Source organism: Rhinolophus sinicus, linkage group LG04 (assembly GCF_036562045.2).
Source record: "Rhinolophus sinicus isolate RSC01 linkage group LG04, ASM3656204v1, whole genome shotgun sequence".
Taxonomy (NCBI): domain Eukaryota; kingdom Metazoa; phylum Chordata; class Mammalia; order Chiroptera; family Rhinolophidae; genus Rhinolophus; species Rhinolophus sinicus.
Window position 1 is genome coordinate 158,425,192 of NC_133754.1, and position 24,313 is coordinate 158,449,504.

Below are 24,313 nucleotides of genomic sequence, written 5' to 3' on the forward strand. Positions count from 1 at the left end.
CTCTCAGGCAGGCAGGGCAACAAAAGATGAGATGAGAAAGCAGGAAGCCGACTGGATGTGGTGTGAATGAAGAGTTGGGAGCTTGAACGGACTTGTTCCTACCGAGAACCGGAACATAAATGGCATGAGTCTTCCACGGGCACTTGACCAGTGAAAGAGGAAGAAAGTCTATTTACGAAAGGCAGTGACAATTATTTTTCTTTTGGTTTCTTTCCTGAAAACAAACAACAAACGGGAGCTTTGGTCTAGGTGGGGAGTTGCTGAAGTGCCAGTTCCCCCTCAGGGAATAACCTGAGGGGAAGTTGCTACAGGGGCTGAGAGCCATGGGGTTGCCAAGGAGTTGCCAGGTGACCTGGCCCAGGTAAGAACATGCCAGAAGGTACACAGCGTAAGTTTCCTAAGAAAGAAGGAACAATGATACCTTTGTTGTCTGCTCATTTACTCAACAAACCTCTGCTAAGGACCTACTGTGTGCTGAGGCCCAGCTCGGCTGGGCAGGTCTGTCTGGGTGCAGGCTGATTTATGGGGTGCCAGCTGTTGGAGAGTGAGTCAACCCAATGCCCTCCAACAAGATACTACCCAAGGTTAAGACAAGCCAGGTCAGGCACAGCCCCCGCAGGTGGCTTCGTTTGTGGTCTACTCTCCATATCAGGCGCTGCCCAACTCAGACCTCCTCTGGTCACATCTCCTGCCTGCCACTGACACACCAGGCAGATAAGAGGCAGTGTTGCACAGAGGGCAAGTGTGTGACCTCTAGAATTTGACTGCATTTGAAACCTGGCTCCACCACTTAGGAGATGTGTGACCTCTGAGCAAGTTTCTGTGCTGTTTTGTGCCGAGTTTCAGCATCTATAAAATGGGGATAAGAAAACTAACACCCTCATAGGGGGGTTTGCAGTTTAGACAAATTAACATATGAAAAGAGCTTAGAACAATGCCTGGTGCCTTAGAAGTGGGAGGCAAGTATTAGTTTTCACTCCTGCTGTTGACTGGGTTTTTCAATCCTGTTCAGGATTGAGATCAGCTCTGCGGGGAGAGTCCTTATCCTAGCCCCTACCCTAGGTGCCAGCGCCCAAATAGGCTGCTTGCCACCCTGTCCTTGAGGTGGGCATGTGACACCATCCTGGACCTGGGTTATAAGAGGTTCACAAAAGGAACTAGTGGGTTTGGAAGGGCAAACACTTCTCTGGATGGGCAAGTTCAGACAGCAGTGGGTGTGCCTAGGGATTCATGCTAAAACCAGCCTTACCAAACATTTACAGAAGATCTGGGCTGGAAGTAGAAGTTCTACAGCCTCTCGGGTAATGAAAAGAAAAGCTAATAGAGATGAATTAGAGAGAGGCTTTTAACTGGCTGTGAACATTGGGGGGTGAAAGGCAGCAGACCAATAGAAGCTAATGCATTTGGAGAGAAAGAATAATTGTGATAATGTCTTGCATTCAAGTGTCCCTTATGCTCATCAAAGATGTGTGTATGTAAATGTGTGAATCATGCCAATAATCTTGACAATAACCTAGGAGTGTGGGGTTTGGGGAAATTAGTAACAACCAATCATAGTAGACAGCTTTGTTCATCCATCCATCCATTCCACAAGCATTCCTACTATGTTCCGAGGCCCATGCTAGGGTGTGCTGGGGAAGGCAGAGATCATTTAGGACCTCATGGTCTAAAGAGAAAGGTAGGCTGGACACAAAGAATCAAGGCACAACGGGATAACAGGCAGGCTGATCCAGGGCCCATCCAGGGCCCCGATGAGGGGGACATCACTCTGTGGGGTAATTGAGGAGGGCTTCTGAAAGAAGTGCACCTGGGGACTGCTTCCTGGACACATGCCCTGAAGGCACGTGGCAGAGACCGGCAGCCTGCTGGTTCCCCATTCCTTCGTCAGGTGTCATGACAGCCTTTCACAGGCAAAGCCCTGCCCCAGCTCACATTCACCTTCCTGCTGGGGACACAGGACCTGAGCACCTGACAATCGAGGTGGCATGGGCTCCATGAGCTCAAGAGAAAGTACACAGCTCTTTACAGCCTTCAGCTCAGGTGCACTTCCCCACACTCCTGCCAGGAGAAGAGGAGACAGGATTATAAACCCATCGGGCAGATGTGAAAGCTGATGTTCAGAGAGGGGCAGGGTGTTCCCCAAGTCATTGGGGAGTCATGGCAGAGCTGGAATGAAGATCTGTGATCCTGACTCCAAGTTAGCCCAACGCTCTCCTTTCACAGCAGACTGCCACCACCTCCGCGCCAATGACAGAAGCATCTTCAGCAGAGGAATCAGCAGAAACAGAGGCTTGGAGTCAGGACCTGTTATGGCTAAGTTGGAAGGTGGTAAAAAAAACAGGCCTGGATCAGCTTCCGCAGACTCCAGCCACTGGTCTAGCTGTGCTGCAGGTGAATGTGAGAGAGCTCTGCTTGGATACTTCTGATGACATGGAACTCACTACCAACAAAAGCAATACAGTATGGGGTTAGGAGAAAACGAGCTCTGCTACTTCCTGCGGTGTGAACTCAGGCCATTTCTTTAAGTATTAATTGGGACAAAAATAGTACCGATGTTTCATGGAGTAAAGGATTAAATGAACCAAAGCACATAACAAATGCTCAATAAACATTAGCTATCATTGTTATTATCTCCTAAGGGAGCCTGTTCTGGTTTCCAGGAGCTCAAACTGTTAAAAGAGTTCTCTGTGCTCAACTGAAGTTTGCCTCCCTGTGGCTTCCTCTCCTGTGCTCCTAGCAGACATACCTCCTCCCTCACAGGCCTGGGTGTGTCTAAGCCAACAGTCCTGGGTCACTGTGGATGACAAGGTTCCCTGCTCTCTCCCCTTCCTGGACCTGGTCCTTCTCTACCTGGAGCCCTGAGTATCAAATACTGAGAGAGATTCACCCCTTAGCCCTGAGGCTACAGATTCTCTAGCCCAAACTGCTCGAGAAAAGTTCATGATGGTTCATCTAGAACATTAGAGATAATGACGATGGAAGTCCTGTACCTACCAACATGTTGAAAGTCCATAAAACATGAAGTAAAAATTTCAAAAATTGAACAACAGTATATGAAGAATAAAAACCTGTTTATAGGAAATAAACTATGTCTGTATAACCTGATATATGTTTTTTGTGCATAGAAAAGTTCTGGAGGGACGTAATATACCAAACTGTCACCTCTGACGATATCAGCAGAATGGGTTAGGAATGGAGTGAGGGGATAGGGTTACAGGTTGGAATACTTACTTCCAAGCCACTTGAATTTATTTTACAATGAGCGTGTATTACTTTGTGACTAAAAAGGAATTATAATAGGGGGGTTGAGAGAGACTAAAGCAAGTTTCAGAGCAGAGAAACCAAGAGTGTGTGGTTCCCCAGAGCAGCTTAGACATGGCGTCCTCCACAAAACGTTCCCCAAACCCCAGTCCAAGAGCAGCAATTATTTCTTCCTGCCCTCGAAAGCACTTGGCTTCTTCCATGGTCCTTATCTTTCTTTTTCTTGTTTATTTTACTTGTTTTGTTTCGTACATGTACCCATGTTTGCCTCCCTCGCCAGGTTATGAATATATTGAGGGCAGAGACTGTACAAACCTCAAGACCCAGCCTAGGTTATGATCTGACATGAAGGAGGAGTTAAGTTTTGATGGAGAGATGAGTGAGTAAGTGAATGAATGAATGGATGGATGGTGAATGGCGGCAGCTCTGTTAATTGCCGGGGCACTACAGCTTGGTATATTTTATTTTCCTGATAATGGCAAGGCAGTGGAGATCTCTGACCAGGAGAACAAGCTATTTTCAAATAATGAAACCAGTATTTTAGTAAGATGGATCACAGCAGGGTAGGCCGGGAAGCTGGAGGCCCAGAGACCTGCTCAAAGGCTATTTGGAAAGGTCGGTTTCCAAGCTGCCTGCAAGTGTAAAAATCTATGAGTGCATTACCAGGATGGCCATCCAACTTTGTTTATTTTTATCCTACAAAATACAAGGTCAGACACAACAAGAGCATTTTCTGCTGAAATTTTTTTTTAAATTGACACTGCACTTTACACAAATATTAATTCTTGTATTCAAAAAACAGTTCTTGGCAACACTGTGCTAACCTGAAAGCAAATCATATTTTCCTTTGATGTACATTTTAATTACAGAGATGCTTGAATTTCATTTTGGCTTTAAAAATGATCAGATCTCCAGCTTCTCTGAACCACTGAGTATCCTTCCAAACACTAAGATCCCCAAATTCTAGATTTCTGTAGAATCTATAACTGTGAGTCTATCTAACAATCCCAAACCAAATATTTTAAACCCCCATCAGATTCACCTTGCATCTTTCTGGAATGCAAATAGTCTTGTATATCTGGGAGAGTCCCAGTCTTGAATACTGAGTTTTCTCTCTGGGTTGTGATCCTGTGAAGCAGGCCCACAACGTTTAGGTTTGGAGAGAGTGTAACATCACGGCACTAGGTTCAAATGCTGTGTTTTTCAAGGACTTTGCACTCAGTGACCCAGGCCCTCCCCGTTGGATGGCTTACATATTGAGCTGCTATGTGGGGAAAACCATTCCTGGCAGAGAGAACAGCCTGATAAAGACCTGGAGCCAGGGACAGGCAAGGACAGGTGGACAGTCTTCCTGGCTTGACAGGAGGTGGTTTCTGTTGGACAGGAGTAGAAATAAGAGGAGACAGGAAGGATGGGGCTGGAGTAAGGTCGAAAACTCCAAAGCCCACTTGGGCCAGCAGGCAAGGTAAGAGAGACAAGGTGGCCAGGTAGAATCTGGGACAAACAGGAGTGCACAGCTTATTTAGAGGGGACAACCACTTCTCGGCTCTACCTGAGTGTGGCCACATGGGAATGTGGACCCAAGGTGGACAAGTCTTCCAATTTTTAAAGAAAAGTTAGACATTTTAATCTTTAGGTTAAATCTGATTTCTAAGGCACTTTTAAATTGAACTTTTGACAATATATTGACAAAAATTCAAAGTATCAAAAATGATATTCAGTAAAAAGTCCTCTTCCCACATGCAGTTCACATGTTTTTAAGTTCCTGAGCAGCCTTCCAGTGTTTCTTCATGCATGTGTACACAGATAGATATACATTCCCACTGCCCCCCTTCTTTCCACAAAAGGTAGCACCTGTACACATTATTCTTGATTTTTCCATGAATAATTTAACTTAAAAAATCCTTCCCTATCAGGACGTAAAGAGCGTCCTCGTTTGTCCCTACAGCTGTACAGCACCTCATCGTATGCGTGAGCTCTCCTTTATTTAACCAGTCCCCTACTGGTGGACATTTGGGTTGTTCCCTGATCTTCAAAATGTTAGGGTTTTTTTGTTTTTTGTGGGTTTTTTTAAGTTTAAAAACACTATGCGACCAAACAACCTTCGGGCTGGACCATGGGGACACCAAATGTCAGCCAAGGGATGTTTCGGGCAGTGCCCAGGTCTGAGTTCCGAGCACAGATGCTGGCCTGGATTTTGCAGACACCTCAGCTTCTGGCTGGCCAGTGGGGAAGGAAATCACTTCAACAGAGAACACCTTTAGGGTCGTCCTATTTAAAGCTTCTTTGCCTTTGATGCAGTGAAATCCCCATCACCAGAGGTGACCAAGCCCTGATGTAGAATAGATCCCTGGGCTGGGTGAAGGGTCGAGCCGCCTAAGCCCTGAAGTTAGCGGAAACTAACTTCAGGACTCCCTGAGGACTCCCTGCATGTGGGCTCGGCCCAACTGGCAGTGGAGACAGAACTGAGACTTGGTCCCGCCCCCCTGGCATCTCATTCACTCATTCATTTATACATTTAAGAGGAATTTTCTGAGCCCCTGTGTCTTCTATGGGGAATGCCTTTCCCCCAAATCTTCAGATGCTTCTTATCGTTGAGATCTCAGATCAATGCCGCCTTTTTAGAGCGGTTCTGCTTCATCCCCCGACCTACCCCACTCACCATTGCCCCTCAACCCCAATCTCTTTCTACTCTCTCCCCCAGTTTGTTTCCTTCAGAGCACATGCCACTATGAAATTACATTACCCATTTTTTCTGTTTGTGAATTGTCTGGCTCTCCCCAGCAGGTAAGCCCAGTGAGGGCAGGGACTGTCCACTGCAGCCACCAACGTACTCCCAGCAGGGCACAGAGTGACAGTCCACTAAACAGTAACCATTGCTATTCGGCTCCCTTTCCAATGCACACAACAACCCTGACACCCAGCAACTTCCTCGGGATTCCTAGGAAAGCTCCCTGGCTGAGTGCGGTTATGGGGTATTATGAGAACTGTAGCTTTCATTGTCATTTTCCCAGCACCTTTTGGCAGCCTGGATACACAGGGCATTTCTCGTCTTTTTGCTTTTATTATTCATTATGATTTTACTCTGAGGGAAGAGTTATTTAGTGGGGTCTGATTGAGCCTCAAAATGGCTCATAAAAAAACAGGTCAAAAGAACTGTTCCCCATGGAGACATAGATGAGCAAACAGCATTCAGGGCAGCCTGGTACCTGGCCAGACTGTTTGGTCCAAGAGTCCAGGAAGATACTACTAACTACCATTTATTGTGGGTTGACCCTGTGTCCGGCTCAATGCTAAGACCCTGCATGGCCCACACATGTAATCCTCACAGGAAGCCTGGGAGGGAGTTCAACTGCAGGCCCTGTTTTATAGACGGGGATCTTGGCATGGAGGCTAGTAACTTGCCCAAGGTCACCCACTAGAATAGGGTGAAGCTGGGCTTCCAGTCAGGCAGCCTGGTTTTCCTGCTGACATTCTCAATTATATGCTAGAAGAAATGCCCCCTGGAAATTTAAACCGGAATTTCTTAGTCCATCGGGCCACATAATGGCAGCAGGTTATGGAGGCAAGAGCCCTGGGTGAGCCCCAATTCCAGTTCCTTGAGCAGGTCACCTCCCCTCTCTGGACCTGAGTCTCCCCAGCTGGGAAGTGAGCAGTTAGATAACGTGACCCTCCCACCCTGCCCATCTGTGGTCAGGATGTTGACCCTGAGGGAGTCTGGGAAGTGCCAATCCTGGTTAGCCGACCCCTCCAGATCTCTTCCCACAACTGCCCACACACACTCAGATGCTCCCTGGGCGGCTCTCAAACCCTTGCCCCCTTAGATCCTCGTAATAGCCAAAGTAGTCAGGTAGGGTAGAAATTACCATGCCCATTTCATAGATAGGAAAACTAAGGCTCAGAGAGGTCAATCTATTTGCCAAAAGATAGACTGTTACGTAGCAGAGAAACCCATTCCTCTGACTCCTGGTCTGGTGATCTTTCCTCCAGCCTTCAACTATTACTCAGATGGGAAAGGCAGAAGTTTGGGGCTGCCATGTTTGGGAAACTGAGGCTTTAGACATTGAACCTCAGGGATACAGAAAGTTGGAATTGGTAGTCACAGGGACTTGGCAGCCATTTTGTCTGTCTTTGTGGGTGCTCACCTGTGCCTATGTATGGTCTCTGTTGTTTAGAAGGGACAGTGCCCAGGGGGAACCGCAGTCCCCAGGGCCTGGGTCATCCACCAAGTCAGTATTTCCCAAACTTTTTGAGCAAAAGAAGACTCCCTCAGTTTTCTCCTGTCATTCCAACCTGCTGATGCAGAGAGATGGTCCTCAGAGGAAGGGGCCAGCAAGGACACAGGCTGCCCCATTCCTCCTGTTCTCCCAAGTAAAGGGTCAGGTGGGCACAGCTGGGGGCAAAATTCACTGGCATCCCACTCACTATCCTCCCTGGCAGGTAGGCACAGTAGCTGCCCAAGCAGCAGGCCGATGGCCCAAGGACACACCTGCAGGTCATTAGTCCCAATCAAGAAGGGCCCACACTGCTGACAATGCAGGAACTGGCTGGCCATGTCACTGGTTTGCAAATGGTGAACAGTTTCTGAACCGTGGCCCTGGCTGGTAGAGCAGGGGTTTAACTTAATATTTAATGTGGCATACAAACGACAAAGAGAAATCGACTCGTTCTCTAATGAGATCTTCCCTAGGCAGCCTGGAGTGTGAGGGCCAGGATGGAACAGCATGGAAGCCACCTGTCCTTCCCCTTCCCTCCCAGACCCCAGGCTGGCACGTGCCATCCAGGCTAGAGCCCTGGGATGGGCTCAAGTGCAAATGTGGGAGAAGGTAAAGTGTGGGGCTGGAAGACTCAAGCTCTCCCCTGAAGAGTTCAAAACTGTGTCAGCACATCCCCTAACAGGTGGAATTAAATTAAGGCCACATCGTGACATGGAGGCCCCCCTAACAGCCCTTGGGGGCGTTCCTTCAAGGGATTCTGACAGTTCTCAGTGGGGTTGCCAATTGCCCCCTAGAGGGTGTTTTGAAAATTTGTGGGGGTTTTATATGATTGAGGAGTAGTATTGGCTTGTAGTGGAACAGTCTCATTCAATAAAGAGTGTTTCATAGTCCCGCACTATTGTCATGTCCTGCCAAACATTCATGTACATGAAAAATCTGTAATTATTTGAATCCACAATTGGACTTCATTTACATATAAATGTAAACTTGCAATTTCCACGCTCTTAATATACACTGGATTTTCTAGGAGTACAACTACCACGTAAGCCTAGCAAAGCACGTACCTTGTTTTACTTGGAACTTTGCCAAGAGTTACTCACCTCTTGGCACACTCACACTCACAGTTTGAGGCAGTATGAGTCCCTACATTCACACTCCTGCATACATCTGTTTCGGAGCTGTTGCACTCACAGTGATCCTGCATGGGGCACGCCCCAGACTACTATAGTGTGTCTCGCAGTTAGATACACAGTACGTACTTATCAAAGTTCACAGCATTTAATTATAAACAATTCCTTTCTCCTTCATCTCATAGTTAAGACGTTATTTTGATCTTATTTGAAATTAAATATGAAGATAGGCTGTATTTTTTATGAACGTAATTTCAGGAGAGTAAAGAGGCAATGTTACTATTTGCTATCCCAAGGGGATACTCGCTATCCCAAGGTGGAACTAGGCAGAGAACCCCAATTTGAGCACAGCACCACAATGCCCCATCAAGCAGGGGAAAGGACTAGGGATCTTCTCCACTGAATTCTCATATACATACACCTCACCTGCATGAGTGTGTTTGTGCCTCGGTGTGTATGCCCTTTATATTTTTTCACACCAATGGGGTCACACTTAACATACTAGTCTACAAAGTGTTTATTTACTTAAAACTATATCTTGGACATTTATTCATGTCAGCACAGATAGATCTACTTCATTCTTTTTAATGGCTGTGTATTATTTTGTTGTGTGAAGGAGCTATAATTTATTTAACCAGCTCCTACTGATACACACTGTGTCATTTCCATTTATTTGCCATTATAAAAATTCTGTAATTAATATACAGATGTGGGTATCACTGTGCATCTGTGCAAATAGATCTGTGAAATAAAGTCCTAACTGCATATAAAAAGATTAGAGACTAGGTATATGCATGTAAAATATTGATAGATTTTGCCAAATTTCCCTCCAAAAAAGATTGCACTGATTTATACACCTATAACAGTATATGAAAATATCTATTTCTCATACCCTCTCCAACGCTGGACCTCAAGAAACATTTCGATTGTTTTTTAAAGTGTCTCATGATTGTTGTAATTTGCAGTTTTAAAATTATGAGTCAGGTGCATGCCTTTTCATGTGCTGTTGGATATCTGCATTTTTTTTCCAGTGAATTTCCCATTTAAATTCTTTAACCTGTTTTTTTTCTACTGATTTTTTTCTTATTAATTTCCAAAAGCTCTTTATATATCAAGAAAATTAGCTTTTCGTTGTCTGTGTTCCACTTGTTTTCCCCTAATTTTGTTCTTTGTCTTTTGGGTGTTTTTCTGTATATACAAAAGATTTACACTTAAACAATCATTTATATTATTTTTGTCTTTTATAGTTGGAACAGATTTTAAAAGGACTTCCCCACTTTATGATTATAAAAAATTTCCTTCATGGTTTTTCCTCTCTCTATTTTTATTATAGTGTTATTTATTTATTTATTTACATTTAAAGTTTTGATCAACCTGGAATTAATTTTGATATAAAGAATGAGGTATGGATCCAGCAGGCCCAAGTACCCCAACACCATTAACTGAGTGATTTATTTTTTTCTCCATTGATTTGAAATGCTGCATTTGTAAATGTCCACATGTATTTGGATCTATTTCTGGACTCTATGCTATTTCATTTGTCTACTTACTGCAGTTTCAGTAATAAATGGTTTTAATTGTTGTAGCTTTCTCATAACGTTTTTAAATATGCTGTTTTACACATTTCTCTATTTCAGAATTTTTCTAGCTATCCTTGAGTGTTTATTTATCCAGTATTTAGTACCAATACTTATCTAATATTTAGTGGAAATTTTGACAAGTTCCAAAAAAAAACACTCTCTTGATATTTAGATTGGGATTGCTTTGAATTAATAGATTACTTAAGGGGAACTGACATCTTCATGATATTGGGTCTTCCTACTTAAGAACAAACTGTATCTCTCCATTTATTCTTTTATGTTTCTTAGTGGAGTTTTAAATTTATTCCTCAGCATTCTATCTTTTTTTTGGGGGGGGAATGGGCTATTGTTAATGTTTTCTTCAATTATGTTTTCTATCTAGCTATTGTTTATTTATGAGAAAGCTAATGATTATATTTATAATATTATATAAATTATATAAATATTACATATTTATAATGTTCATATTTATAATTAGAATAGTCTAAATTTCAAAATTAAGCATAATTCTTACTTTGATCTGGGATATTTACATTCTTTTTCTGCTCTAAAAAGTGACTTTAAAATTGATAGATCAAAATACAAATGATTCTTTGGCTAAGGGTTTACCTGAAAAGCCAGCCCACGTCCAGACCTGAAACTTGGGCCTACTAAAGCCTTCTACAGACCCGTGGATGGCTAAACCACCCAGCTGGCTTTTAACACCAACTTTCTAGATCAGGGTGTTCAACTCAAATCCTTTCCAGGTAGGCTTGTGAGATAAATGAGAGCCATGTCTCAACGTAGCCACCACCCCTGGGCCCAGCAGTCTCCACCTGACCGGTTCCAGGTCTTCTAACCTCATTAAAAAGCATTGTCTTGAGGGGCTGCTGCCACAGAGTCTCTGCCTACCTCGACCATGTGAGAATATGGCCCAATGTGGCCACATCTGATTTTTCGAGGGAAGACAAAAATTCAGATTTTTACCTTTTTAAATGTGACTCAAATTGTAAAAAGCCCTATGAGTTATGTGAGTCTAACTAATGATATCTGTGGGCTAGATTAGCCTTTTGGCCAGCTGGCCACCAGTTTATCACTTCAGTAGAGAAGGGTCTTATTTACTGGCTTCATCTAGATAGGCTTGTGCATGGATGGTGGACTGGAATGTCTTCTTGTGATCTACCTAAAGCCAAGTTTCCCAGCAGCCCCAGTCCCAACAACAAACCTTTCCTCTGCAGAATAGTCCCCTCGGGGATCTCATTTGATCCTCAAAATGCCCTCAGAGACCAGAACCATTTTACAGATGGAGAAACCGAGGCTCAGAGATGCATGCAAAGCCAGACAGCAAGAGAGAGTGTCAGTATCAAACTCCAGATTATCTGTGTGCAGAGTGGGTGGCTATACAGGCCCTGGTGTTCAATTTTAACTCTGCTGCTCACCTGTGAGGAGCGTAATTGCCCCAGGCCTCTGTTCCTTTGTTTATGAAATGGGCATGAACATAATAGTACCCACCTCCCAGTGTTCCTCTGAGGGTAAAATGAATTTACCTAGCAGGGGACCTGGTATTTAGTAACTACTTCATAAAGTGAAAGTTACTACTCATATTAACTAGTCCAGGATCCTTTCCACTCTATTACCCCCATCTCCCTAATTATTTGTACTTCCTTGAAAAGAATAAGGACCAAGATCTAAGGATTGAGGGCTGGCTCCAACTCTCCCCCTTAACCCTTTCATTGCCCCGCCCTGAGACTTGGTTTCTGTATCTGTAAAGTGGGTATACTGTCAGAGGTCTTGTCACAGACCCTTGTGACACCAGAGAAGGAGACCTCCCACTACTCTGACGGAGGCGCCCCACGCCCTCCTCCCTGCCCCATTGCTGGCATCTTCCCACCTGCAGTCTCAGCTGCCCTCCAGGCTCTTGCCTATCTCAGGTGGACAGGGGACCAAGTCACTCTTATCACTTGACTGACCCTCATGTGGTGCCCAGATCTGCAAACAGGGCCCCAGCTGCTTCTGCCTGAGCCCCAAAAGCCCCAGTATTATCAGCACTATTACCCCGGGTCTCAGAGCTATGCCTTCCCTGCCTTGAGAACTTGTCTCATCCAGTCCCCTCCCCTAAATTTCTAACCCAAGTCCAACCTCCAGCTTCCCTAATGCACCCGCAGCCTACCTGCATCTCTAAGAACCCTGATCTCTGACACTACTTACTATATCCTGCCTACCAGCCTACAGGACATCCGGCCACCTCAGGCTGGACCCAAAGGCTCTGGCCCAAGTGCTGCCCTCAGCCCCCCAGTGTCTGTCTGTACCATATCCCAGACTGCCTGCTGCCTGCCAGGTTGGACAATTTCCCAGAGCTAGCTTCTGATTGTGTCCCCGGGCTTCTGGAACAGTGAGGGGTGTCTGTCTGGGTCCTCCCAGTCCCAGAAGGTGGTCCTTCTGCAGCCACCACGAGAAGGCTCTGAGAAATAGTGACGGCGACGTGCATTGGGTGCTTGCTGTATGCGAGACAAGAGTCTAAGCACTATATGCATTAACACATTAATCCTCACAACAACAGTAGTTGCTATTCCCATGTCAGAGATGAAGAAACCACAGACCAGAATTCTTATAATTTATTCGAGATCACACAGTTAGTCAACGGCAAGTTCAAACACAACTGTGTGACTCCGGAGCCCAAAGTCTTCATCGTTACGCTGACAGCTAAAGAACCTGGCCCTGGGCCTTCCAGAAAGGCAGCTGTTTTGCATACACCAAGCACCTTCCAGCCTAAACCTCCTGCCCTTCTTGACTCGGCCTCTGCCTGGAAATCAGAAATGCCAACGATAATCTACCAGGAGACCCACTCACCCTTGGCACCAACAAGGGCTGCCCTTCTCATAAGGGGCATAAATCCCAGAACTTTGAACACTCAGCCCCACATACGGGATCCTAAAATCACCAGGTCCCCCTGCCACCCATCCCAGGCTCCAGACCATGTGGCATTTGCCGTCCTCCAGCTTCATCAGAACAATCTACAGCCATGTCTCAACGCAACCAACACCCCTGGCCCCAGCAGTCTCCCACTGACCTGTTCCAGGTGCTCATAACCTCATTAAAACAAAAATGGCCAGTCAAGTCCAAAAGCACCAAGAAGCCATTCTTCCCACCACACAGGCATTCTCTCTCTCTCTCTCTCTCTCTCTCTCTCTCTCTCTCTCTCTCTTTTTCTCTCTGCCCCCCCCCCCCCGCCACCATCTCTCTCTCCCCACCATGCCTCCCCATCACTCCTCCACCACAGCCCGGCTGCCCTCACCTGTCACGATGGGGTAGGTCTGCGGCCCCGGCACGCTGCTCCCAAGGTCAGCAGGGGTGGGGCTGCTCAGGTTGGCCTTCATATCATCCAGCCCTCCAGCCAGTGAGGCCATGGCTGAATACTCGGGGGTCTGAAAAAGGAAACAAAACACAGATGTCTCAGCACTGAGACTCCAAAGCACCCCAGCCTAATGCCACTGTCACATTCAGGGCTCAGCCACCTAGCGAGGCTGCCATGCCAGTGCCAAGCCCGCAGGGGGCTCATGAATACCCAGGTGTAGAGAGGGCAGATTGAGCTCAAGAGAACAAGACAGTGCCAGAATTGACGATCCTGCCCAGGTGAAGAGGTGGGCAGGATTCAGTGCAGCTTCACAAGGATTCAAACCCGGCTCCTCTGTGGTCTGCAGGCTCCCCTCGCCCAGCCCCAGCAGCCAGAGACAGCCATCCTTCCAGTGCGGGGAAGAAGACATCAGTAACCAAAGGCAAGGCAGACAGACAAGCCTTGTCACCAAGAGGCTGGAAAGAAAGGGTTCTGATTCTGTGCTTTTAAACCACAGACATAGACTCGCAGAAACAAGGTTAGAAGGAATTTGGGACATCATCCAATCCAAATTGTCATTTCACAGATGAGTAAACTGAGGCTCGCGGGGAGAGGGGCTTTGCCCAAGGCTGACAGGGAAGAATCCCAGTCCAGGGCATGGTTCACCATAACTTGTCACCCCAAATCCAATACATCAGACCAACTGAGCCATAGTTTGGCAAGTGTTTGGGAATTCTGGAAGCGGGCAAACACCTGCATGCTGAACACTGGGGTGCATACGTCTCATTTACCAGACCATGCCACCCACGTGCATGTGGCCCATGAGTCACACTCCTTTCTTTAAACCATTTCATGAAATCAGAGCTTGTGATGAGTCATTTCCTTGTCCTACCAGCCACTGCCAGAATGGCCTCCAGAGAAGGCTGTGAGGATGCCACCGGGGTCTTCCTAGTCAAGGACAGGTTAAATTGTAAGCATGAGTGACAGGTGTCTTTTTCCCACCCAACCCCCAGGCCTATTTTCAGGTAAAGCAAATATTTGCAAACTCCTAAGCCACAGGATTTGGTGGTGCGTGCCAATCTCTGGTGTGAGGAATTCCCTCCAGGACCCTGGCATTGTCAATGGAGGACACATCCTTGTCTGCAGAATTATGTCCTTGGCAAACAGGGACAGGGAAGCAAGTGGTCCTCTGAAAGGAGCTACAGGCCCCCTGGGCAAGATGGCGAGGACTGAGTCACAGGGAGGGAAACTGGAGAAGCCATTGGGCAAGTAGCAGGCAGAGTGAACTCAGACTCAGGCATATTTTGACACTTCTCTGCAGATGAATTAAAAAGTGCTTCCTGCGCAGCTCAAATGCCAACCGGGGAGGATGGCAGCTGTGAGTCCAGAAGGTACCACAGGTGCAGCACCTTGAGATGGAATCTTACTGAGGACAACTTGTACAGAGCTCTGGGGCGTTTCAGGCTTCTCCAGCGGAGGCTGATTCCGAAATGCAGAGAAGAGCACAGGCCCGAAGCCAGCCCGGTTCTTCTAAGGGAGAAGGCTAAGATGGGGACACGCCTCACGCTATCAGGAATTCACTATAACGTTGCAGGAATTGAGACAGTGGGGGATTGGCACAGGGACAGATAAATAGACCAATGAAACAGAAGCTAGTCCAGGAACTGATCCACACATACATGGGACCCTGATATATGAGAGAGGTAATGTACGAGTCAGCGGAGAAGGATGGACTCTTAATAAACAGTGTGGGGGAACCAGTTATCCATTCAGAAACGGGATGTAGGGGGAAGAAATGGGATCTTTACACCAAACACAAAAATCAATTCCAGGTGGATTCGAGACCTAAATGTGAAAGGCAAAAGTATCTAATGTCAGCAATAGATCTGGCCAAAAATATTTGTGAACAAAGCTGCCCTTCTTGAAAAAGGAAACAAGTGACCCTGGGATGCTCACACAGGACACTCAGTCACTGTTAGGACAGTAGTGGGTCCCAAACATCCTGCTACCCTGCTCCAATGTCTCCTCCTCCAGGAAGACCTTCCTGACTACCATTCTCCAGGAGGCAGGAGTCCTGCCTTCACTCTGCTGATCCCGCCAGGTGGTGGCAGGGCAATAACCATAATCTTCACAACTGTGCCTAAAGCTCACATTTATCAATCACTTACTCAGGAGCTTTACCTGTATTACCCCATTTAATCCTTACAATCACTCCATGAAGTAGGTTCTGTGTTATCCCCTTTTACAGATGAAGAAACTGAGACTTCTATGATAGAGGGAAGTGGCTTCCCTAAGGTCACACAGCTTCTAGGTGCCAGAGCTAGGATTCAAACCCAGGTCCATCTGACTCCAAAGTCTTGACAATTACCCTAATTATTTTCATACCACAACATGTCCTGACCCTTTAACAGATATGAAATCAATCTGTTAGTACCAACATTCTAAAAATTGAAATTAGAATGGACTAGAACAGGAAATATCCAAGGGTTTCACACATAGAAAGAGTAAGTCCTGTTTGTGAGTCTTTGTTTCACACATTAGTGGATACGCATGGACTAGGTGGAGATGAAAATACGAGTACATTTCTTGCTATAGGTCACAACCAGCAAAGTCTTCATTTCGTGCAGCACGGAGCTGCTGGGAGAAGGTCACTCTCTAGACTTCGTCCTCCGTAGAATTGGACGTAGTCATGGCATCAGCCTCCTGATTTGCTAAGAGATAACTTGGAAGTAAAGCTCACTGAAAGGAACTCTTTCAGTGCAGCCCTGTGCAAAGACAAAGGTCAAAATGCCTCTGATAAGGTCTCCTCCTAGATGGCATCGTCTGGAGTTTCTGGGACCCTGGGGGTGAAGATGGTGCCTCTCTCCTTTCTGTGTTCCCGAGTGGCTGTTCAGCAGTTATTGAGCCTCTCTTGTGTGTAAGGTGGCGTGGGAAGACCAGACATGCTCTTTGACCTTCATCCACAAACCCCAAGAGAAAAAAACGCATGGGTCAGAAGCTCTATCAAAGAAGGACAGGAGCACAGAGCCATGAATTTACACAGGGTGGAAATGGTCGGGAAAGGTTTCTCAGGGCAGGCTATATTTAACCTGGGTCTGAGCAAGCCCTGACGCCCAAGGCTGAGCAGAGCCAAAGGAATGCTCAGAGGTAAGACGATAGCAGTGACCCAGAAGCCGGGCACGTGCCAAGAGTTGGAGGACGTGAAAGGAGAAAAGGTAAAGATGGAAAGGTCAACAAGCTGGGATTCGACTGTGACAGGCTTACACAATGAACACATGGATAAACGAATGAATGAGTGATGCTTAGGAGGGCCAGGCAGCATGCTCAGCGTCCTTGCACCCCTGCCCACCCCACTGCCAGGCCTGCCCCCCTCCTCAACCCCTGCGGGACAGCTGGGTTTGCAGGGGAAAGCCACTATTTCCCCAAAGAAAGCAGAGTCAATCTGGGCTTAAGAAAATTACAAGAGGGTGGCCAACCTCTTAAGCATGCCTCTTAACTTCTTTAATGTCCACATAGAAGGGCCTTTTTGCTATTGGACCTTGTTTTTGTCAACAAATTCAATATCAAAGTTTGTCCAGTCGCTTCAACAGTTGGGTTTGGATCATCTTTTCAAGACATGAAATCTTCAACTTGTATTATGCATGTGGTGGAAGGTCCAAAAAGCCACTCACCCAACCACCACTGGCTCCCAGAAGATGAAGTGGGCTTCCCTAAAGATCTGCGGCTCTGGGAACAACGGGACTCGGGACTCGGACACCAGCCCCCACTACCCGTTAGCATCTGGGGCTCCCACAGGGCTGGCCCCAGCCCAGCCTCTCTTCTTTGGTGCGATTCCCACAGCTCTGACTCTGCTCCTGCATGAGCCAGGGGTGCTGTCCTTTAGTTTTGGTGTGTGATTATTCCCTACGTCCTAATCACCGTCTGTGCCTCCAAGCTGCCTGTGATTTTTAAAGGCAGCTGCATTCTCCCCAGTCTCCTGGGCTCCCTGGAATCTCTCTACACCGGGGGCTGCCCCTCCTCCACTCCAGGAACCGTCCCACCTCTGCCTGGAGGGCCCATCTCACTCATTCACTTAGTGATGTCCTACATTGTCCACAAGACCCAACTCAAATGTCAGTCCTCAGGGACGCCGTCCCTGGGCCCCACACTCCTATGAAGAAATCATGACTCCCTTGTCTATGCTCCCATACTTGATTGCATTTTGCACGGACCTCCATTATCCTTCTTCCCACCACGTATAATGACTCTTTGTCTATCTCCTTCCAGGTTGCCTTGAAAGCACAGAATATGGAACATCCCTATAGCTTCCTAATTGCTTGTTGTGTAAGTGAATGTATGGTCCGGTAACATGACATTGGCCACAACACTCAAAAATGCACTGGGGAGTGTTTCCACAAGAGCTCTAAGTGATACACTACTAACCTCCCACCTCTACTCCTCATCAAGTCAGGTGACCAGAAAATAATGTCCTTGTATAGCATTAGTTAAAGCCCCTGGAGAGGGGCCTTCACTGCTCTGTGATGGAATATCAGGCGTTCAACATTGGTTAGAGGCAACCAAAGAAAACAGCCACATAAAGAATTTCTTTTTTAAACCCCTGGAGACATGCCCATTAGAATATTCAAGTTCCATGTCAATCCCTTCCACAAGTAATTATCAGGAAAAAAATTTTCCTCTTGATGAATGGTTAATTTGTCTTTGATTAAGCAATGGGAACATTGGAAACCACTACATGTCCCTCTTTGCCTTGGCTGCCAGGAAGCTCAGTCAAATTCAGTGCTCAGTTGCCACAACTACATCACTGTTAGCACCCGGCGCAATGATCTTCCCCTTTCCTCTATATACCTCTGAACTTTTTTCAATCTTAACTAATTTAGATACACTTAATTATTTATTTTGCAAGACACCTCAAGTCCTCTGTGAAAGTGAAGGCTGGGAGAGGTAGAAAGAATGATAAAAAAAGAAAAAATGGGAAGGAAGATCAGGAAAGAGAGAGAAGAGAGAAGGCATTATTGGTACCTCTTTTCCTGGTTACAGGAAGCCAAGGGCTGAACAGTGGGGTGCAAAGACCCTAGGAATGCACATGGGCACATATGTCTAAGTATGTAGGTGCCCCACCTCTACCCCCACCCTCCCCCAGCCATTGACAGTCACAGGCAATAGCTGTGTCCCACATTCCTACTTTTCGGAGCTCTTGGAGTCCTTTTTTAGGATGTCATTTTGGGTTTCCGCTCCCTTTCCCTCAGGACCCCCTGTTGCTGTCCTTGACGATGACCCAGGAAGAGAAATGAACTGAGGTCAGCAATTCAGACTGTCCACTCCAGTGCAACCAACGAGGATAAAATTTCTCGGCCTATTGACACAGACTTCCGTAGGGCCTCAAGGTCAAGACCACCAGGTAATCATACCTTCCTCACAGACACCATGCTCCAGATGATGAAAAGTCTTGCACTCTCAAAATCTGAGCAAGAAGGATACTCAGAGCCATCTTTCCCAACTTGGAAATACCAGGGTACGGGGAGCTCATTTTTATCTGCAATATTTCTAGCCTTTGACACAGTGGTAGAAAGAACAGTGAACTAGGAGTGATAACATGAGGTTCTTATTCCAGCTCTGCCTCTTTGTCACCGGTGTGACCTTAGGCAAGCCAGGTGAGCTCTCTGAGCCTCACCTTCCTCATTAATAAAACAAGATTTAAGTCTAACCCCTTGCTGCCTGATTGCCAGGGTGACTGTGAGGATCTGAAAGAAAAGGAAAAGGATAGTACTTCGGAAACTAAGCCACATGAAGGGTTAAGGAATCCTAGAAAGGGACTCAAGGAAGCACGTGCCCCAGGAAAGTGTATGCTGGGTGTCATTTGGGTCCCTAGGAAATTACCTGGAAAAGGACTGCCTGGGGCTGCACCAAGTATTGTCTCATCAGCACGGGGCACCACTGCCATAGCATGGAGGAGAAAAGAAACACAGACACGTGAGAAGGAGGGCAGCACGAAGGAGGGCAGAGCAGGGGGACGAGGCTTCAGGGCTGGCTACCTCAGGTGGCCACCTCGGGCCATGAGGCTTCCCCATCACCTGCTGAGCTCTCCAGGCTCAGCGCTGGGTCTCAGGTGGCCCTCGGGAGCTGGGCCAGAGCCAGGCCAACCACTCCCATGCTGAGACACCAGACACCTACCCACCTACACACCTACGCAGAGGAGATGGAAGCTGGAGTAGGGGAGGCGTGTCCCCAGGGCCTGGCCTAATGACCTGAGATTGACGAGGCACAGGGGTCTGGCTACCTGAGATAGCTGGGGTGGGACAGGGGTCTGGGGGTAGGTCTCTCTCTTTTCCAGTCTTTGCTTCCCCATCTGTCTGAGGACTTGCAATTGATCTCTAAGTCCCCAGGCACCACTAATGCTCTCGGCCTCTGTAACTGGCCACATGACAAAGTACAGGTTCCCTCTTCAACAGATAAATACTAAGGCAAGAAAAAAGAGATGGAGGGGATTCTCTAGGTTAGAGGAGACTTAGAGATGCATCAATCAATCGCAATGTGGACCATGATTCCAACAAACTACAAAAACTACAACTGTAAATAAACATTATGATGTAATGAAACATTAGAAAATGCAAACATCAATTGGGTATTTGATGACATTATGGAATTTGCTAACTTGTTAGGTGTAATACTGCTATCACAGTTATGCTTTTGAAGGCCTCATCTTTTTTTTTAATATGGAAAATAATTAATTTATTGACTACATATATATTGAGTTTTCTGTTGGATTCTGAAGGATAAGAGAAAGAAACATGTAGACATAAAACCCAAACGATGCTGAGCTGATTGTAAGTTCTCCAAAAACTCAAACAAATATTGGGCCCTCCAGTATACTTACTCAAACAACTTTATAAATCTCTTCCCTTTTATAGTGCTTAACACAGTTTGTTCTTATTTGTTGACTTGTGTGCCTTTTAAAAATATGCATTTCCTCTCTTAGGCTGTAAATTCCATGAGGACAGGGATCACCACTACTTGGCTGGCCATGTTTTCTCAGCACCTAGCATAATATCTAGCACCCGGAAACACTCCATAAGTATTTTTGAATGAACCAAATAAGTGAATTCTAGGGGAACGGTAGCAATACATTTATTTTAAGAAATACTATGTAATAATAGAAAATAACCATAATAATGGTGAGTGTAGTCATGTTGAAAATATTCAGGACATAACATTCAGGGGGAAAGACATCAAACAATGCTAGAAAATTGTACATAAATAGTAATCTCTAATATGTAAAAATAGATGCTTAAGCAGAGGAAACATATGAAATGTTTCCTGAAGGTTTTCTTTAGTTGGTAAAATATGAATTAAATTCATTCTCTTCCTTTGTATGCTCGATATTTTTCAAATTTTCTGAAAGAATCCAATTTTCCATTTCAGATGATTACAAAAAACAACATTAAATGTTGTTGACAATAGGTCCATCACAGAGTTTGGGGGAAGTTTTAATGATATTGTAAAGATATTAACGGAGATTATGGCCAAAGAGATTATGATCAGTCTGTTCATTATATGGTTTAGGGGAAAGATTGGTCCTGATTCCAGATGATGTGGGACTTTCAATATCAGGGGTTAAGAATAGTTTTAAAAAAGGGTTTTTTAAAATAGCCTTAAACAACTACTTAAGCACCTAGTTATTTTATTTAGTATGGTTTTTTTTTCATTATCAGTTTCAGGTGTACAAAACAACATAGTGATTAGACATTGACACCCCTCACAAAGTGATAGCATCTATTGATATGACCATATGATTTTTATTTTATATTTTGTTTACATGGTGTATCACATTAATCGATTTGTGGGTATTGAACCAATCTTGTATACCAGGGATGAATCCCACTTGATTGTGGTATATGATCTTTTTAATATATTGCTGACTTTGGTTTGCTAATATTTTGTCGAGGATTTTTGCATCTATATATATGTTCATTAGAAGTATTGTCCTATAGTTTTCTTTTTTTGTAATGCCTTTGTCTGGTTTTGGAATCAAGGTAATGGTGGCCTCATAAAATGAGCTTGGGAGTCTTCCCTCCTCTTGATTTTTTTGGAATAGTTCGAGAATAGGCATTAATTCTTTTTTGAATGTTTGGTTAAATTCACCTGTGAAGCCATCTGCTGTTGGACATTTGTTTTTTGGGAGCTTGTTGGTTACCGATTCAATTTCACTAGTAGCAATTGGTTGGTTCAGATTTTCTGTTTCTTCTTGATTCATCATTGGAAGATTTTATGCTTCTAGGAATTTATCCATTTCTTCCAGATTGCCAATTTGTTGGCGTATAGTTGCTTGTAGTATTTTCTTAAATTTTTTTGTATTTGTGTGGTGTCTATTGTCACTTCTCCTCTTTCACTTCTGATTTTATTTATTTGGATCGTTTATCTTTCTTTTTTTTTTCTGATGAGCCTGGTTAAAGGTTTGTCAATTTTGTTTATCTTTTCAAGGAAACAGCTCTTGGTTTCATTGATCTTTTGTTGTTGTTGTTTTTTAGACTGTATTTCATATATTTCTTCTCTGATCTTTATTATTTCCTTCTTTGTACTCATTTTGGGCTTTGTTTGCTGTTCTTCTGTCAGTTTCCTTAGATGTAAAGTCAGACTGTTTACTTGAGATTTTTCTTGTTTCTTTAGGTAGGCCTGCATTGCTATGAATTTCCCTTGTAGGACTGCTTTTGCTGTGTCACATCGATTTTGGGTCATTGTGTTTTTATTTTTGTTTGTCTGAAGGTATTTTTTAATTTCTTCTTTGATCTCATTGTTGACCCACTCATTATTTAGTAACATGTTATTTAGCCTCCATGTGTTTGTGTGTTTTTCAGTTTTTTTCTTATAATTGATTTCTAGTTTCATACCATGTGGTCAGAGAAAACACTTGATATGATTTCAATCTTTTTAAATTTTTGGGGCCTTATATTGTGGCTTAACATGTGGTCTTGGAAAATGTTCCATGTGCACTCGAAAAGAATGTATATTCTGCTGCTTGGGGGTGAAATGCTCTTAAAAAATCAATTAAATCCATTTGATTTAGTGTGTCATTTAAGGCTGCTGGTTCCTTGCTGATTTTCTGTCTGGAAGATCTGTCCATTGGTGTCAGTGGGGTGTTAAAGTCTCCTACTATGATTGTGTTAGTCGATCTCTCCCTTTATATTAGTCAATATTTGTTTGCTATATTGAGGTGCTCCTATGTTGGGTGCGTAGATGTTTACTAGGGTTATGTCCTCTTGTTGGACTGACCTCTTTATCATTAAGTGATGTCCTTCTTTGTCTCTTATTATAGTCTTCATTTTAAAGTCTATTTTGTTCGATATAAGAATTGCTACCCCAGCTTTTTTCTCATTTTCATTTGCATGAAATATCTTTTTCCATCCCTTTACTTTTAGTCTGTATGTGTCGTGATCCGAGGTGAGTCTCTTATAGACAGCATATACATGGGTCTTGTTTTCTTATCAATTCAGCTACCCTATGTCTTTTGATTGGAGCATTTAATCCATTTACATTTAAAGTGATTATTGATAGGTATATCGTTATTGCCATTTTATTATTCATATTTTTTATTGTAATCTGTTTGTTTTCTCCTTTCTTCTGCTTAAAAAAGTCCTTGTAATACTGGCTTGATGGCAATGAATTCTTTTAGCTTTTTCTTATCTGAGACGCTCTTTATCTCTCCTCCAATTGTAAATGATAGCCTTGCTGGGTAGATTAGTCTTGGTTGTAGGCCCTTGTTTTTCATTACTTTGAATATTTCCTGCCCCTTCCTCCTGGCCTGCAAAGTTTCTGTTGAAAAATCAGCTCATAGTTTTATGGGAGCTCCTTTGTAAGTGGCACGGCCTTATGTAGTGTGTGTCCTGTGTGGTCCAGTGGTGCAGTCTCCCTGATCACCTGTGCGTGTGTTCCAGGAGTGTCCCTTGTGTGTGTTGTGTATATTCTCCTGTCGCAGTTGAGCCTTGATTGCTTTTGGCACATCAGTGAGTGGGACTGACTCCCAGGCTGACTGGATACAAGGATTGGCTACAAGGATTGGCTCTGCCCACAGTGTATGAGCTGCTGTGTGGGGGCTGACCCCTCAGAGGGGCATTCACCCCAGCAGGCTCTTGTGCCTGTTGAGACCACCCTTTGGGTGTGCTGCTTGTGGGGCTAACTGGGTAGTGCTCTGGTGTGGTCTGAAGCTGGCCTCTGGGTGTGTTGTTTCCTGTGTCTCTTCAGAGGAGCTCCCGTGCAGGCCAAATTCAGCCATGTCTGTGAATGGCCCAGGGCTAGCTACAAAGCCATATGTGGTTGGTTGCTGTCTGTGCTGGACCTGGAGGCATGTGGGGGTGGCCTCACTGGAACTGAGGCTAGCTGCCACCAGTATTGGGCCTGGGGCAGCATAGCAAAAGGCCCAGCGTCCCCCTAGTCCTACTGCCACCTGCCATCTATCACTGAAAGAGCCTCCTTAGGTGCATAGGCCAGGCTGGTTGACCCAGTGTTGAGAGTGTCTCCAGTAATGCAGCACTAGCTGAGCAGGGCTGGGTCCCAGGGAGTCATGAGGCGTGGCTGGTGGTGTTTGCAAAATTAATGCAGATTCAGTTCTTGTTTCAGTGACAGGCCTGTGACCACTTTGCAAAATGCCTTGAGAACACCATGGTCAGTCACCACTTGCCTCAGGCCCTCAGATTGCTGAAAGCCATCCAAGAGAGGCTGCAGCACAAGTTGTGGCTGACTGCCCATCACCAAAACTTCCCCAGGCTGCCACAGGCCATCTGCTGCTATAAAAATCTTCTGCAGCCTGTGGGGCAGGGC

The 24,313-nt window shown here is 45.2% G+C and overlaps 1 protein-coding gene across 9 annotated transcripts in view; it reads right to left on the bottom strand.

Annotated features, from left to right (window-relative positions):
* The window catches only part of PAX5 (paired box 5), a 186,667-nt gene that overhangs the window by 65,211 nt on the left and 97,143 nt on the right, over positions 1-24,313 (bottom strand). For 5 of the 9 annotated variants that reach the window (XM_019729113.2, XM_019729111.2, XM_074330721.1 and 2 more), the window contains exons 7-8: positions 19,379-19,435; positions 13,463-13,592 (exon numbers count right to left, since the gene is read on the bottom strand). In XM_019729113.2, coding sequence (XP_019584672.1) covers positions 13,463-13,592; positions 19,379-19,435 — 187 coding nt within the window. The remainder of the gene's footprint in view (positions 1-13,462; positions 13,593-19,378; positions 19,436-24,313) is intronic. The other 4 variants (XM_019729118.2, XM_019729119.2, XM_074330722.1 and 1 more) reach the window with 1 other exon arrangement.